The 15,674-nt window shown below is 43.9% G+C and overlaps 3 protein-coding genes across 10 annotated transcripts in view; all 3 read left to right on the top strand.

Moving 5' to 3' along the window:
- Positions 1-3,229: 3,229 nt before the first annotated feature.
- Positions 3,230-6,276, top strand: LOC100878563 (uncharacterized). 2 transcript variants are annotated; one of them, XR_013040257.1, is made up of 5 exons: positions 3,234-5,097; positions 5,165-5,218; positions 5,311-5,364; positions 5,763-5,938; positions 6,082-6,276. XR_013040257.1 is itself a non-coding variant. In XM_076538803.1 (4 exons), the coding sequence occupies exons 1-4, from the start codon at positions 5,081-5,083 to the stop codon at positions 6,188-6,190; spliced, it is 234 nt and encodes a 77-aa protein (XP_076394918.1). In that variant the 5' UTR covers positions 3,230-5,080; the 3' UTR covers positions 6,191-6,276. The 2 variants fall into 2 exon arrangements, 1 of the variants encoding a protein (XP_076394918.1); XM_076538803.1 differs by lacking the exon at positions 5,763-5,938 and having other exon boundaries at positions 3,230-5,097.
- Positions 6,277-6,371: 95 nt separating this feature from the next.
- LOC143265609 (uncharacterized) lies at positions 6,372-7,471 on the top strand. 2 transcript variants are annotated; one of them, XM_076538799.1, is made up of 4 exons: positions 6,372-6,512; positions 6,584-6,658; positions 6,738-6,952; positions 7,157-7,471. In XM_076538799.1, the coding sequence occupies exons 1-4, from the start codon at positions 6,496-6,498 to the stop codon at positions 7,285-7,287; spliced, it is 438 nt and encodes a 145-aa protein (XP_076394914.1). In that variant the 5' UTR covers positions 6,372-6,495; the 3' UTR covers positions 7,288-7,471. The 2 variants fall into 2 exon arrangements, with proteins under 2 accessions (XP_076394914.1, XP_076394913.1); XM_076538798.1 differs by having other exon boundaries at positions 6,735-6,952.
- A 45-nt stretch (positions 7,472-7,516) lies between these two features.
- Positions 7,517-15,674, top strand: part of Dop1R2 (dopamine receptor 2) — a 50,955-nt gene continuing 42,797 nt past the window's right edge. For 3 of the 6 annotated variants that reach the window (XR_013040252.1, XM_012288582.2, XM_076538783.1), the window contains exon 1: positions 7,588-11,126. The gene's annotated coding sequence lies outside the window, so the exon portion shown is untranslated. Of the gene's footprint in view, positions 11,127-15,674 lie in introns of all 6 variants that reach the window. The other 3 variants (XM_076538780.1, XM_076538782.1, XM_076538781.1) reach the window with 3 other exon arrangements.

Here is a 15,674-nt window from a genome sequence, read left to right as displayed (position 1 = left end):
GACGGGGAAGTAAGTCTCTGGCTGGTTTCTTCGGCGAGGGTGGTGCGCGTGCCTTTAGTCGACTTCTGAAAACGTAGCTTAGGTCGTGTCTATATTCAACGTCGTGGAACTAGGTCACAGTTCTGCCCATCGGGGTATTAAAACAATCTCTAAGCTCTCCCGCACGGACGGAAAAGAGAGCGGGGGGAGTTGTGCCGAGGGTGGTGGCGAGAGAGCAAATAACACGCCGAGGGAGAGGAACGGTACGCGTAGGAGAAAGAGCAAGGGTGAGAAGGTTGGGAAAAAACGAAGAAAAAGTGGTGTTGACGAGGAGGTGTAGCAAATGGCGAAAAGCGAGAAGGCTAAATAAGGGAAGTGGCGAACGAACGACGAACCATATAATGATGCATCCCACTCGACTGGTCCTTTTGTTTCTTCTCTGTTTGAGCTTTCAACGCGTCAATTTGATTGTTCATTTCAAGAGAAGGCTTTTGTATCCGTGTTTCAGCGGTGTATTTTTTAAATCCCCTTTCAACGGATGCATTCGTGCCAATCTCCCGAGACATAAGACAATGTTTAACGCTGATCCGTTTAGGAAGCAATTTTCTACTTTAGATCATTTGGTGCGTTTTACTTTTCGTCGTGTAAACTTATACGTTGGCGACGAAAGGAGATAACGCACGCGAGTAGTATGTCTGAAACGGCGATAAAAGTTGAAAGCAAAATAAATTTTATCATAAAAATTCAATGTGCTATGATAGATTATAACGGTATTTCAAAGTCTCCGCCTCTTTCCTGTTTTTATTTGTTTGATAGCGTCTGCAATCGATCATCGGCTATCCTAAGGGCAGTTAAACTTCTATACACTGCTATAAAGTAACACACGAAATTTTAGCGGAAATCACTTGCTTCAACACTCTTTTCCATTACAGAAACATTTTTGTATGTATTTTTTACTCGTTCTAGATAATTTCACTTAAAGTGTTTGAGAAGTGGACCCATCAATTAATTCTGTTACTAGTGCCTTCAAATTAAGGTATGGTGTCTTATTAAGGTGTTCAAAAAGGACAACGAGGTGTACATCAGGGGATGAACGGGGAGAGTCGAAGATCCCTCGAAAAAGTTTATCTGGGTGACTAGCAAGGTGTATCTCGTGTCCGCTTTACAAAACACCCGTTATTAAACCAGTAGAACGAAGAAGACAGTTAGGTGGCGAGGTAACTCTGTGATCTAAGGGGTGGATTTAGCCCGCTAATCCTCGGCTCGTCGTTTAATCCGAGTTCCACCGAATTTTCCAGCTCGGTACACAGCTATCGAGAGAACGGAACGTTCCTGATTGGTCATTCCTCGTTTCGTAACCTGCTTCGTTATCCTTTTGTCTCGATAGTCGGCAAATAAATATCTCTCCCCCTTCCCGAGTCCCTCACGAGAAAAATTCAACGCTCGTCTCTGTCTAGAGTTACGTATAGCGGTAGTTGCCGATGACGTAGCTTCCTCGACGGTTCGCATGTCTCTGTCGTTGGCCGTGAGAGTGCGGAAACTTCCAACCACCGACTTCTGTTTTGCATCCGTCGTTAAAAACGCGCGAAACGAATTAGCGATGCAGGGATTCGTCTCGGGTAAATCATGAATCGGAAGAAAAGTTTGAATAGGAATATGTTTGAAAAGATCGATATCTCGTAACGTTAGGTTGTATCGATCGCAGTATGGTAAAACGGTACTTAAAATTCCATGAAAGCGGTTGCATAGATTAATCGCTAATGTTTTTAATGGTCTCGCCGGACTCTGCAAAGAGTCTCTTTACATTGACCAGGCTATCTTCGAAAAACATTGAAGCTTCTAGCTGAACTCGCGAATAATTTTCGAGGTTCTTTTTCGCTGGAGCTTGGTGAATTGTGGTTAGCAAACATTGACGAAGATTTTGTCGGGCAGCGTACCGATTAAGGTGGATCAATGTTTACAGAGTGGCGAAATAATCCCCGATTCAAAGGGAATCGGTGATCCAATATTTGAAAGATCGTGTATCGAGGTCCTCCGGGAATTTCGAACCGTGAAACTCTACAGCTGCTCAAGGTGCTGCTGTTGCTCGTAGCCGATGAACGTCACGATCGTTCGAGAATATTTGCTAGGAAAAGTCGAATTTTTAATACGGTGTACCTTCGTATAGCGAAGCAATAAAGAGATTCCGCTCTGTTTCGGTTAAATGTTCCCTAAATCAACATTGGCCTCTCTAGTAGCTTCAATGGACTTTGCACGAGTAATTGTTCGGTGGTTTGCGCTTTGTTAAAAAGATACGAAACGGTCGGGTAATAATTCATAGTTGGTCAGTAATCGATAAGACAGGAGCGCAGCGCTACGTGTCCAGCAGATGGTCAAAAAGTCGTCATTTCCGACGGCTAAATGCGGGAAAAATTTTATTCGACCGACAAATAATTGAACGCTCCGATCGTGAACAACTAAAGAATAAACGAGACAAATTTATTACCGACCAGAAAGGAACGTAATATTTAGGACATTGGTGGAGGTAATCTGGCCTAGTGGCGTTACCTGGCGCCTTTCCAACAATGTGTTCGCACTTTTTAGTCAGTTGGTATTTGGTCGATTGTGCGGCGACGATACGTCTGTGTGAGCGCTTTCGAGCGTATTTCAAACCTTTTCAAATCAAAGGGAAAAAGAAAAGTAAAGAATTTCATTAAATTTGACGACTTTAAAAAAAAAAAGTAACAATCAGGTTATTACTTGCTGGTACTTTGTCGTAATCGTGTACCGTTCAAGATACGCAATTTTCAAAAACCATTTTTCAGTGAGAATATCGACGAAACTTTTACGCGTGAGTAAAACAGATGAAGCGAGCAGTTGTGTTTAACCCTGATCTACATTCGGACGGATCACATTTGTTCCGAGACATAATTGATCGTTAGGCCGGGTCGAAAATCGGCAAGGGAAACCGAAGAGAGAAAATGAAATTCTCCTGGTTGTATGGGAACTTTCTCAATCTCGCTGGACTCGAGTGCCCTTTTATCGGGCCGGTAATTAACTGGCTGACGATTTTTCTCCGCTACAGCGGTCAATTTAAACTTTATTAATGAAGGGACCACGTCTCATTAAGCCGTCGTCCTTAACTACCGACCAGCCATCTAATCCTGCCGCGATTACCGTGTTTAATTTTTATTTCCAAGATGCTCTTACGTTTCGCTAAGACGCTATTTGTCTTTGCACTCCGACCGTTGACGATCGTAATCGATGTACGGATTCTCTGACGGAAGCGAAAACAGACAGACGATTATCCGGCTGTTCGTATTAAAACGTAGAAAATAATCGACGAGATCAGAATGTGGTTCTGTGATCGTATTCGGTTTCATAGATTCCCGAGGAAGGTATTAATTCATTGATAACACGGAGAAATGGAAAGAAGAAAGGTACTTCGTTTTCAATGGATCGCCGTAAAAGTGCAGCAGCCGCAGTGCACGTGAAAACGACAGGAAAGGTCGAACGAAGATTTATACTGCGCCAGAATCGCGAGTTTGCTTATGCTATAGAGCAGTACCCATCCAATATTACGATCTACTCGTTCTCGACGATTCAAGAAAAGACACGTTCCGTAAGGTTGGTCACCATTCAACGCTGTTCTATGTCACGATGGCATTTCTTATTCCGACCGTTCAGATTATTCTTTCGAGCAAAGGTTAAATCGTTTAATTTCACGGGCAAAGATTCGATGAGCGATTGCTTTATTAAGTCCGAGTTAGGTATCTGTTTAATTAGGGTTTTCATGAACGGCTGGACCCACCTGTTCCCAATTTGGGATAACGATAAGGGAGAATCTAAGGACGAGAAGGGGTAGCATCGAGGGATGTAGAACACCGTTATACCCGATTATAACGGGCGGCCATATTCGCGTGACAAATGATAGCCTCAATGGGAATAAAATAAATGATGTTGGAATAATTAAATTTTAATTAAAATTCCTACTGTCATTCGCGGAGCGGAATGTCCCCGATTAAAAAATGTGCATAATATTTCAATTTACCTCGTTTGTACCGAAACGGTAGATAACTAATTTCAGAGTGTTCTATTGCCGCATAAATCACGGGGTAAGGTGGTAACGCTATAACCTATCGCATTGAAATCTACTAACGTTAGTCACGCTACAATGGAAGGTGTTTCAGTCGGGAATAAAGAGATAACGTCGAACAAATTGCGCGAAATCAAAATCGATGTCCGACTCGATTAACGCTTCGACAGCCGATTGATTGATATTTGACAATTTCGTTACTCCGCGCAATTACCGCGTGTCCGAAACGCATCGTGCCGCGGAAAGCTATAAAGAAGCCAAGCGATAAACCCTGAGAATTTCGTCAGCTTAGGAAAAAGCGATTTTCTTTCGCGAATTCACCGGGGGAAAGAAAGTATCACCGCTATCGACTCGAAGACGGGCGACTTGTAACAAAATACAGGATCAACCTCGTGACCTGGTTACCACAGCCGGAGCCGTGGCAGTCAGCTGTTCGAAAATGTTCATATTGGCGTATATAGGACGCGGCACACACGTGTTCGTCGCACACGGTCCTTCGAAAACTATTCCGAAGCTGGTTCGCGTACTGGAGTCGCGAGAATATGGTCCTTGGTCAAAATTGATTCGACGCGATGCTCTTTCTCTTCTTTCACCGTTTACTCGAATCTATTTACTCGAATTAATTTCATTTACGAAGTCAAAGGTGGTTATTAAAAGAGCGCGAATTTTGTCAAGACTTTATGTCGTTAATATCTATTTACATTTTATCTGTCGGCAACATCGACGTTTATCACGATTATCTCGTAATCGAACAGTAACGCACGCTGTCCGTAAAATTTCCCCGTATTTACATTGCAATAACAATTCACCGCTGTTTGACGTTAAACTCATCGAATGACAGATATCCGCGTATCGAAATCGAGCGGTTTCTAACTGGTAAAAGAACTGCCGGCGCAAAACAATAATCGACGATCGCTACGACGATACGTTTGTTCGTGTCAATATTTGATCGACTGAACATTATTCGGTAAACCTTCAAAATTTCCAAATTTTCTTCGTGACTTCAAGTATCAGAGATCACTCGACATGTGCGATCATTGCGCGTAAGTTTCAAATAACACTACCTTAACCAGCAATCGAATCTATGAAATTGTGATTTTCCTTTCGTAGAAAAGTTACCAGCCAGAAAGGGTACGCGGGACAAGTGACTTGCAAATGCGAACAGTGAGTGCATTTTCTATAAATTGCGAATAATTTCATGCTTTCTTTCAACGTCGGATTATTCCTGGAGAATATACATAATATTCGTATTTCAGCGGCGAGAAGAAGGACAGCGAATCCAAGGACTTCGGAGGATGTTGCTCGAGAAAGTATGATCCTTAGAGTATACGGATAAGTACACTGTATCGCTAAATTTTGCAAATTTCAATTAGAGAATTAACCGATCGGTAATTAGCGTATCATCGTGCTTCGATTCACTGGTATTTAACGCGTTAATACTTTTTATGATCGATATCGTCGCGTGTTGTGCCGCACACGGCTATTTCCACCGTGTCAGTCATCGCGTTAATTTATCAAATATTTCCCTCTGTTTCGAGCACCTATATGGCCGCCAGCGTTCGACAAAAAAAAAATACGCTCCGCCCTCGCCCTTAACAAGCGTAACCTAATCGGATTTCGAGGAAAAACAACAATGGTTTACTTTAGATTCGTATGAAAGAGACGGTGCATTCAAGGGTTAACCGAATTGCTCGACTGAATTGTGCAGAGAGAAAAAAACAGTTGGCGGATGTTGTGGCTCTAAATGCTGCTCTGGAACGCAGGAAGTCGGCGGATGTTGTACCGGAGGTGCAGCCAAGGAACCGAAAAGTTGCTGCGAACACTAATCGAGTTTCTTACCTAAGGATGCCGTAAAAGAACGTCAAACAGGGGACCGAGCAACGGGTAAACATTATATCTTAAGTTTCGAACTCGGCGGCCATATAGGTATATGCAGGCTTGCAAAAAGGATTCAAAGTTTAACAGGTCGAAGGAATTTCATTTTTCTACCCGGACACTGTACTACGCAAATTGTAATTGTTTTGTAGAGCACGAGAGACGGCCGGTGGTTGCTGCATGTCCGGTTGTTGCAAAGATAAGAACGGGAAGGCGAAGCAACCGGACTCTCCTCCAAAATGTTGCGCCGAACGGAAATAAAATTAATTGGAAAACCAAAGAACTTCTGTCAATGAAACTTTTGTAATCTCCTAACTTTCACGAATAAAACCCTTCGTAACATTTAAGCCCGTGTTCTTTATCGAATACCACGACGTTCGAATTATTTCACAATTTTCCGCATTCCGAACAATCGAAACGCGAACCGTAAAAAATGCCATTAGCCATCGACGAGTGATCTTAACCTTACTCGACGCTATTTTGTTTTATACGCGGTCGATAATTCTGAAAGTCGTCTGTCGCGTTTGTCATCCGGTTCTCGGCAATCTCCAAATTTCTCAAGTATCATGTGCGATCATTGCAAGTACGTATTATCGTTGGGCCACGTTTTAATCAAAGGCTTAATCAAATCATAAATCACCGCTACGCTTTCAGAACCTTCAAGCCGTTACTCGATGGACCGGATCGATTTTACGAGAAAAGTGCCCCGATAATTCACGATATAACACCGTGAGACACCTTCGAATTTACGAGTTCCTCCAGCGAAATTCGTTGCCGGGTAACAAAATTCGTTCGCTATTCGCAGAAGGATTCAGGAGCGAAGGAGCAGCGCCAGCGACAACGGGTGTTGTTCTTGGAGACGAAGTTGCTGCGACGGTGGCTGCTGCGATCGAATTGGAAACTGCTGCTCGTCAGGATCCGATACCACTGCCCAAGTTCGCGATAAACCCTCGACCAGCTACGGATACGGGTACGGTTATGGCCAACCTGCTCCAATGACGGCAATGCCCTACCAAATGATGGGTGAGCTTCGAGTTTTACAAAAATTTTGGACCTTGTTTTTAACGCGAAGGGTCCTCGTTATATTGCCATGGGGGAACAAAAAGGTCAATGCCTTCGTTTCATCAATGGTGGCAATATAATGAGAGCCTGGTGTACGTCAAACTAGTTTGCAAACTCGCGAGTTTTCTCTCGCGTTCTTACGACTCCGAATTTTCTTCTTATCAGACGCTATGCCGGAAAGGGTGCCGTGTAAGCGTCAGGAGAAAAAGTTGCCGATGTGTTTCGGCGGTGATTGCAAAGATGACGAGAAATGCGAGAGCGATGGAACCGAGACACCGAGGCAATCGGAGCGATAGAGGGAGCGAATCCGAGTAGATGGAATCGGTGATGGAAAGATGGAGAATGCATTAGCTACGTTTCACCTCGACGCGAAGGAATCTGCAAGGAATGAGTAGCGGCAAACTTTCGGAATTTTTGGACAAAAGTGTTATGCTCAAACAGAAAACTTTCTTCAAGAGATTAAAATAATATTCATTAAAATTTAGAAGCATTCAAAAGATGGTAACCGATCTTAAAGTCTTCGATAACGAATGTGCTTGATTAACGTGGGGTCAACGGTGAATCAAATTTATTCGAGTAATCGAGTTACATCGAACTTGCACCATTAATTCGAAACAGTAAACTCGATCGGAAGTAATTGCTCGAAGAAGCAAACATAGGTAAAGGAAGTAGTCGAATTAGGACTTTTGTTCGATCACCACACGAGTTCATTGTTCTTAAAGGATTGGCTAAGCCAGGATTAATCATGGTTCAACGTCATCTTCGCTATTCAGCCAGATTCTGCTAGCCGTGCCTCGATTCATGCCGGGCTCCATTCATCAATCCAAAAGACCCTCCTATCGACTTCAAAATAAGCTGAAACTGGGCCGAACTGTGCATCAAAGACCTCACATGCTGGACGAGCTAGACACACTCGCTAAAAACGAGCCGTACACAAATCGAATTCTCGGAGAATTTCGTGCTCGACGTATATCCTGATGCAGTTTCTTCTTCCCGGGAATCTCGGAGTCGTTACATTTGATTTTCTAATTCGCTCTTTAGATTCACTGCTGACTCGAGACGTTGGTTCGACGCCGAGAGCCGAGGTGACTCAAATTCCAATTCCAAGGAACGCTCGTCTCTTTTACGTTTCCTTATTTACTTTCGGTGCATTCTGTCGCTTCGAACAGAATTTATGACTGTTAAGTTGCACGAAAGAACCCCGGCAAAAGGAACCTGCACTGTCTGGTAGACTCAGCCGTCTTGTTCATGTTTGTAAAGTAAGGTAACGCATTGGTATTAGCCGGAAAAAAGCCTCAGCGATCGAGGGAGGTTTCGGTAAAATACTAAGGTCCGCATTACGTCGGTAGAATAAATGGCGGAGCTTATCACCGTTCAGGATAACGATACCATTTAATGCTCTTCCATAATTCGGGTTGCAACGATAGAATATGTATAGCAACGAAGAAATCAGTTCGATACACTCGCGTGATCGAACGTTACTAACCGGTATTTTCTCTATTTCTTATATCCGCAATATTTGTAGAGACATCCATAAATTCTGTTTAACGTTCCAATATCTATCCGACATCGAGTTATCCAAATCCAATAATAAAAGGAAGCATAGGACATCGGCGGGTAGGCAGTGGCGAAGTGGATAAGATAGCGGACTCCCACGCAAGCTTCGATTCCCATTGGGAACAGTCTCCCTATTTTTCACGGGTGTCTACGTTTGCAAAAAAGATAAAACAAATTCGGCAAGGTGCAAGTACGGCGCAGATCGCGTACGGCAATCGGACGAAGGCAAGAACGGTGCGTGAGCGTCGAAAGGAAGGACAGGCGTCGCATCGCGTTTCGTAACGTCGCTAAGCGTCGCGTAGCGTCGCGACGGAGGGTGCCGTTGTGTGCGAAGCGCACGCGCCACAGGGAACAGAGGTTTGGGGCCACGCGGCGGCACCAGTCGCTCCTCTCAAACCGCGAAACACGTCCCGGCGTCCTCGAGGACGAGGGCTCCAGTTCTCTCCTTCTCTCCCTGTTTCTCGCTGTCTCTCCTCTCTTTCGTTTTCTCCGCGTTCTCCGCGAGTCATCGGATGATCGGCCCGTGCACGTGTGTCAGGTGAATATATTCTTGTCCTCTTCGTCCCGACGAGTCGCCGGAAGTAGTGGCAAGAACCCGCGTAAAGAACACCGGGGGACGACAACGACTCCCAACCTCCATTCGACGAGATTCAGCTAGCGACGTCCTCGGGTTAGCGGCTCCTGAAGCCACCGATGACCTTCTCTACGCGATCGGAAGCAGAAATTATGCGGAAAGCCCGCGAGTGTTGATACGTCTATTTCTTTTCGAATGTGGAGAAACTTTGTGTCACGATGGTATTTTACGATGGAATACGAAAGAGTTATTGGGCGATAAGTTACTAGGCATTCTGAACGGTTGATCGATCCCTTTTCACGAAGAATGCTCGTTCTTCGAACACCGAGATGGTAGCGAGACGCCGTGATGGCTTCCGGTGAAAGAGTTATTGGGCTATATGTAACGAGTCGTCGAGTTTTCCGTGATTAACCACTTTTTCTCGACAAAGTATCGTCTGTTGGCTGAATCAAATTATCGATAGTTCCTCTCGGCGAAGAAGATCTCAAAGGTTGCGCACAAACTCCGCGTGTTCTCGCCGATTAACTAATTTATCTGCAAATGCACAAAAACATTCGCTCGATTCACGGAAAATTCCGATGGAATGCGGAATTCTCCTTTGTACCAAGTAACCCGTAGGAGGATCTCTTTACGCTCCTCTAAGGGAGCTGACAGGTACCGCGTTTTCTCCTTAGGAATCTGCTCTGACCTTCGATTCAGTTAAGCTCTTCCTTCGAATCGTTTCGTTATCGAACCACCGCGATCGTTATCGTCCAGCCGTTAATTACTAGAGAATTGATCAAGATCGCGCTACTTAGCACCGATCTATTAAGATTCGGATCATCGTTCGTCGTCGTTTCTCAGGTCGAGACACAAGTTTGTTGTCCGTCAGAGATAGCCGACTCTAACGATCCCCGCGTTCGTTAAACATTAATTGCGAACGAGATAGTTGCTCGACAGTTGGAGAAAGGAATTAAAGTTTCCGAAGGATATTCGAGCTTGTTTTACGGCGAACGGACCAAGGATACTCTGCAAATTCCTCGTTGATCGTAACAGCGAAACCTTAATTAAAAACTTCTAGCCGTTCGTTTGCAAAATCTTCCATAGTTGGAGGCCGCGCTTTGTCCCGGAAGGAGAAACCGATGAACGGATCGAAGCTTCTGCCTCCGGAGTGGTGCTCTTCCTCCTTCGGAAACCAAATGTTCCAGCGTTAATCTCGGCAAACGAATCGAGGATTCGAAAACCTCCTTAGGCCAAGTCCAATTAACTGTTCGAGCATCGGTACAAAAAGGTCGATCGAGGGTAGAGAGCATCGATATCCTCGGGTATCGTTTCGAAATTTCATTGGTAAACTTCGTTAACTGTAAACTCTGCTTTCCTTCTCGGAATTCATCCGTTTTTCTCCGACGTCGTCGTTCCGAGGGATCCAAAGTCCTGTCTAAAATTGCTTATCGCCTAGATTATTCTATCCATCCTACGGGAGATCCTTCGCGAATACGTTTCCAGCTGAATCTCGTCGACGGATAACTCGTTCGTCTGTTCCTTTGTCCGCGTGTGTCGTAATCGGCTCGACGTTGTTCAAGGAAGGACCAACTCGAGGACGAATTCCGAAGAATCAAGAATATCGATCCCGAAGAAACTTTCTTCTGCAGAGGTGCTTCCTGTGTACTCGTTTCGGAAGTTCAGTTTTGTATCGGGTTACGTTTCACGTTCGTGAATTATTGACCTAAGGGTGTTAAATACGATCACATGGATGTACGTAACGTTAGCGGTAGGATCAACGTGTTAATTAAGGATCATCCATTGTCGGTGGTGACTGCAGTGTTAGCGTTCTCTGTGCTAAGTAAATACCCATTCGAATTGAACGGTATCCACGGACACGATTAGCCCGGACTGAATTATTTTCCGGGTTTAATTGTGCGTCCCTAATTCGAACCTCGGGCGGAACGATAAATCTGCAACGCTGGAACCACCTCCCGGGGGTTAGCTTCACGGCGAACGGAGTCTGCGGGATTCGGATGTCAGGTAAGATTTCATCGACCCTCCTTTTCATTTTTTCCTTTTGTTTCGCTCTAGTTTAACCGAATTTTTAGCCGAGACGGGTAATCGGAAAATTGTTCTTCCAGTCGGCTGCCCAACGATTGCCTCCGCGAGCAGGTTTAGTTTTAAAGCGAAAATAAGTGAAAAGTGAAAATAACTTGCTGCGATTAAATGTTTCTCTATAACGAAGATTACTGTCTCGCGAAAGATTTGTGGACGGCACAATGGCGGTAATCGTTTCGAGTAAAATGCAAAACAGTTAGATTGTACGCGGAGATTAACAAGCTTTCGAACGTTAAGATCCACGATAGAGACGTCTCGAGACTATTTCTTGGACGATGTAACAGCGGTAATCTTCGGCGAAATGCAGCACGGTTTTTACGCAAGAATTTACAACTTTAAACGTAACATCGTGAATTTCTTATTAGTCTTTTCTGCGTAAACCTCTGTTGCTCGGTCGTATTAAATGGAAACGGAATTATTAATACCAGTATCGTTGGTTGTTAAGGGTCTGAAGCAGGTTTTTATTCTTGCCACGTTTCCGTGCAGTTAGGGACGTTTTCGTCGCGTGATTACACCACCGCTGCAGCAGAATTAGTCGAAAGGGGAACTTTCCGTGTCGTTAACCCTCTCAGGTGTGGCAATATCGCGCGATAAACTCGTTTTCCCTCGTTCTCAATGAAAAAGATTCGTGGAATTCTCTTCGATGCGTGGGCCGTTCCAAGAATTTCTAGGCTGCACTAAAGAGAACGAGAAAGTTCATTCTTCGAAGTAGGTGAAATATTCGGTAAATGTAGTACACCGGTTAGTCGCTGCTCGCTCATTTCTTCTTCCTTTAAACTGACTTTCAGGTAAAACCTACGAAGAGTTCGATTTAAAGAGCTCAAGGAGTTCTGGAAACTTTCTTGCCGCGATTTAAAAAAGACGAAAAGCTTCATTCTTAAAAAGCCTGGATTACAGTTCCTTATAAGGACATTTACTGTTAAGTACTGGCAATTTCGTTCGCGGAGTAGACTTTTCTTATACACCTTGATCCGGGTTTCTTACGGACATTTTTTCTTACGTTAAACGTTTTCATTTCGACTCGAAAGAAATGATCCGAGGACAGATAGCCTTCGAATCGAAATCGAATCGAATTGCATTAGCGGTGAACCTCCGTCGTGGAAAAATTTCGGAAATTTTCGACGCAATTCCCGTCAGTTAAAAGACGCCCTTAACTCGATCGGGTATTGCTCCGAGAATATTGGTCGGACCTGATCCTCTCTAATCGAACCACGAAAATCGTTTCTCCTCTGCGAGCTTCGTTATCGATGCTGTCGTCGGGGAAAAATTCGAAGAGCCTCGAGAATGTTTCGCTACGCGGAAAATGCAAAAGACAGGTAAAATTTGCGGTAGTCGTAGGCTCGCGTTTCGTTTCGGTACTTGAACGTCGATGGAAAGCAGGCTTCTCTGCATAATGCAGCAACCGAGCCGAGAAAATCGAATTATGCAAACAAATTTTTCATCCTAGAATAATTTAGCTCGGGGACAATACGTGGAGTCCCGGAAGGGAGAGGGTTGATTGTACGATATCCGTCCCTCCTAACGAGATTTTTCTTTTTCGTTCAGTTTGCATTAAACCGTTAAAAAGCGTAATTCTCTGTCGATTATCGTGCAACTACGGCCCCCTTCCCTGCTGGAATGGAAAGCTCGTTAAGTTTACAGGAAACGCAGGCAATACAGCAACGATGTCGAGTCGATCGTTTGAAACTTTAATGAAAACAGTCTCCGTATGAAATAAACGAGCAGACGCGTCGGCAAGGAAATATCGAATTCACGGAATAACAACTAATTAGGCAAGATAACGAAAGTTTTTTGTTTATCACTGTTTCCTTGCCACGGAGTTGGATTCTTAATTATAATTGGACTTGCAAAAGTATAAGCACGAACTTGGAGCATTGCTCGCGTTTACGAAACAATAGACAAAGCTTCGTTGAATAGCGCTTTGCAAAAGCAACTTCCGAAGCTTTTGAATGTTTAAATGGCTCGGTACATTTACACGGCTCATCGAGTAGAGACTAGCGAGAAAGTTCGTAGCCGGGATCCACTTAGTGGCAAGAATCGCAAGTTTTATTCGACTTGCAGGTTGTTTCAGAGATTTGAAGTTTACAGGATTTTCCGAGGTACGTTCGACGGATGAAACGTAATACGGGCCAACAACGAGGAACGCTAGCGAAGGGAGAATAGAAATTTGGGTCGTGATGGAAGATTTATGCGAGCGAGGTGGCTTTTTGAACTGTTAATAATCCGCACCGCCGCGCGTTCAGCTATTCTTGTTTTCTTCTATTTTTCACGAAGATTTATCGCCAGAGAATTTGCAGGGGTGTGTCTGATAGCTCGAGTATTCGCCAATTGTTTTATAGTCTCTCGCGCTATTAGTATTCTTCTAGTTATGGAGTCGAACAAATTTCGAACGAATTCAAAGTATTAATGTCGTTACAGCGTTCATTGTCGGAGCAACAATCGTCTCGTAAAACACGCGATAATACGAAACATATTGGACCTCGATGACCGTTCGACATAAAATACTTGTTTAAATTCATAGCGTCGATCAACGCGTTAAATTTATCATTTATAATTTTACACGGCGTAATAAATCATACGACGTAACTTCGACGGTATTCAAAATCTACCTCGCTGTTAGTTGACTACTGTTAATTAAGCGTAAACTTACGCAGAGCTCGAAGCGAGGAAACCGCGAAGGAGTAAGAGTCAGAACGTAAGGGGAAACGGATCGTGCATAGTCAGACGCGCTTCGCCGGCGGAATTTCAGGCCACAATCGACGGAAAAGTTCGTACGTCGATCTTAATAAGAAACTTCGATTCGAAGAAGGTAAACCCGATTTAGAAATGTGTATCTTTCTACAGGAAGGGTATCGTTAACCGTTTAACGTGCACAGATTTTATAACTGCACGGGTATTTCGAGTCATGACAGGTCGATTCGATCAATTTCAATTTTGACGGTTTATCGAACGTTTGCCTTCGGGGCTTGCAATAATTTCAAGCAGCACGCACGAATTATACCGTCGCTATCTTATGCTAATACGGCGGGAAATAAAGTTTCGAAAGGAGGTCCTTCGAAGCAGCAGGCAGAAGATTAGAACGATAAATCAAGCCTTCGCCTTCGGAAGTAAACGTTTCCGTCGACTTCCACGTCTTCGGTGCAACGAAACGAATCCTGCGATTTCGTTAATTGCCGTCGCACAAACGGCACCAGAACCAAGAATTATTACATCGTTATTTCTCTCCTCCACCCACCATCGTCATCCCTGCTACGAGTTCCAAACGAGAACTCGTAATTCTTATCTAGTGTAACGTTCTATTACGGGAATACGAAACGCTTCATTGTTCCCGGTACAAAGCACTCGAAAGGGGAAACAACGAACGAACCAACGAACCGTGGATGGCCAAGTTACACCGCAATGTTTGTTAACAGCAATTATCCTTGATTATGCTCACCAAATGGAAAATGACGACGCGATACAGTTACTTGCGCCAAAATTAAACGTAAACAGTACGGTCTGTAAATATTCGCCGATGTTTTCCTTTAATTTTTTTTATCGCGATGCCATTACTGACACGACAACATTTTTCTCTTTCTTTTGTAAAGAATGAACTGCACTCGAAACGTTGCGTATGTTTTATGCAGCCAAAGCGCCGACCGGCAACCCTCATTTGAACCGAGCCAACTTTCCGACCAAACCAATGAATTTAATACCGTCACTACTTTATGCATATTAACGAATATTTTCCATCTCGATTTTTATATCGTATCGACGAATTATGAAATTGAATTTATTTTAGCGGTCGATTTCTGTATAAATAAAATTGCATAACGGCACCATTGAACGCGTTAATTATCAAGAAAAAGTCGATAAGAGTTACGGAAAGATACACAAATTTGCCGGCGATATTCTGTTTAATCTTCTTTCATAAAACGGCGAAACGGTTTGAAAGTTTCGCGCGTAACTTTTTTATTCCACGGTTTTGTTTCGCGAAACATCAAGAACAGAGAAGGTTTCCGGTCGATTCTTTTCGATAATCGTCTTGTAAACTCGCGGATCGGAGGGGACCGATTCGGATTTGTGAATACGAAGCTCCGGTATCATCTGCATCGACGAGAACGGAAACTACACCCACTTGTTTCGATTCCGGTCCTTCTTTTTTCTCTTCTTTCGCGTTATATCGATAAAATGCACGCGTGGCAAACGGCGGAACATAGTCAACATCGTTACAAAACGTATCCATCTATTCCATCGTTTCCTTTTATCGGAATTCGTATTTCATTATTCCAGCAGCCGGAATTCAGAGCGCGTTTCGATACGTTGCAGAGCGAACTTTTGCCCAAACCATTTTCTAGCACGATGACTTTTGTTTGCGAACCATAGCATCCTTTTCCTTCCGTTCGTATTTACCGTCCGTTTCTTATAGCGTAGCTAGAGGGAAAGTTGCGATTAAAGTTCGCCAGCACGTAGAACTTGTCCAAACAAAGT

Source organism: Megachile rotundata, chromosome 13, assembly GCF_050947335.1.
Source record: "Megachile rotundata isolate GNS110a chromosome 13, iyMegRotu1, whole genome shotgun sequence".
Lineage (NCBI taxonomy): Eukaryota > Metazoa > Arthropoda > Insecta > Hymenoptera > Megachilidae > Megachile > Megachile rotundata.
The sequence above is the reverse complement of the archived record's forward strand: the minus strand, read 5'-3'. Positions and strand labels throughout refer to the sequence as shown.

What these genes read in the sequence shown, in the direction of transcription:
- LOC143265609 (XM_076538798.1), top strand. An exon ending in ATAATTCACGATATAACACC is followed by an intron (nt 6,659 to 6,734) that starts GTGAGACACCTT and finishes CGCTATTCGCAG; the next exon opens with AAGGATTCAGGAGCGAAGGA. An exon ending in AATGCCCTACCAAATGATGG is followed by an intron (nt 6,953 to 7,156) that starts GTGAGCTTCGAG and finishes TCTTCTTATCAG; the next exon opens with ACGCTATGCCGGAAAGGGTG.
- LOC100878563 (XM_076538803.1), top strand. An exon ending in GTGACTTGCAAATGCGAACA is followed by an intron (nt 5,219 to 5,310) that starts GTGAGTGCATTT and finishes TTCGTATTTCAG; the next exon opens with CGGCGAGAAGAAGGACAGCG. An exon ending in GGAGGATGTTGCTCGAGAAA is followed by an intron (nt 5,365 to 6,081) that starts GTATGATCCTTA and finishes ATTGTTTTGTAG; the next exon opens with AGCACGAGAGACGGCCGGTG.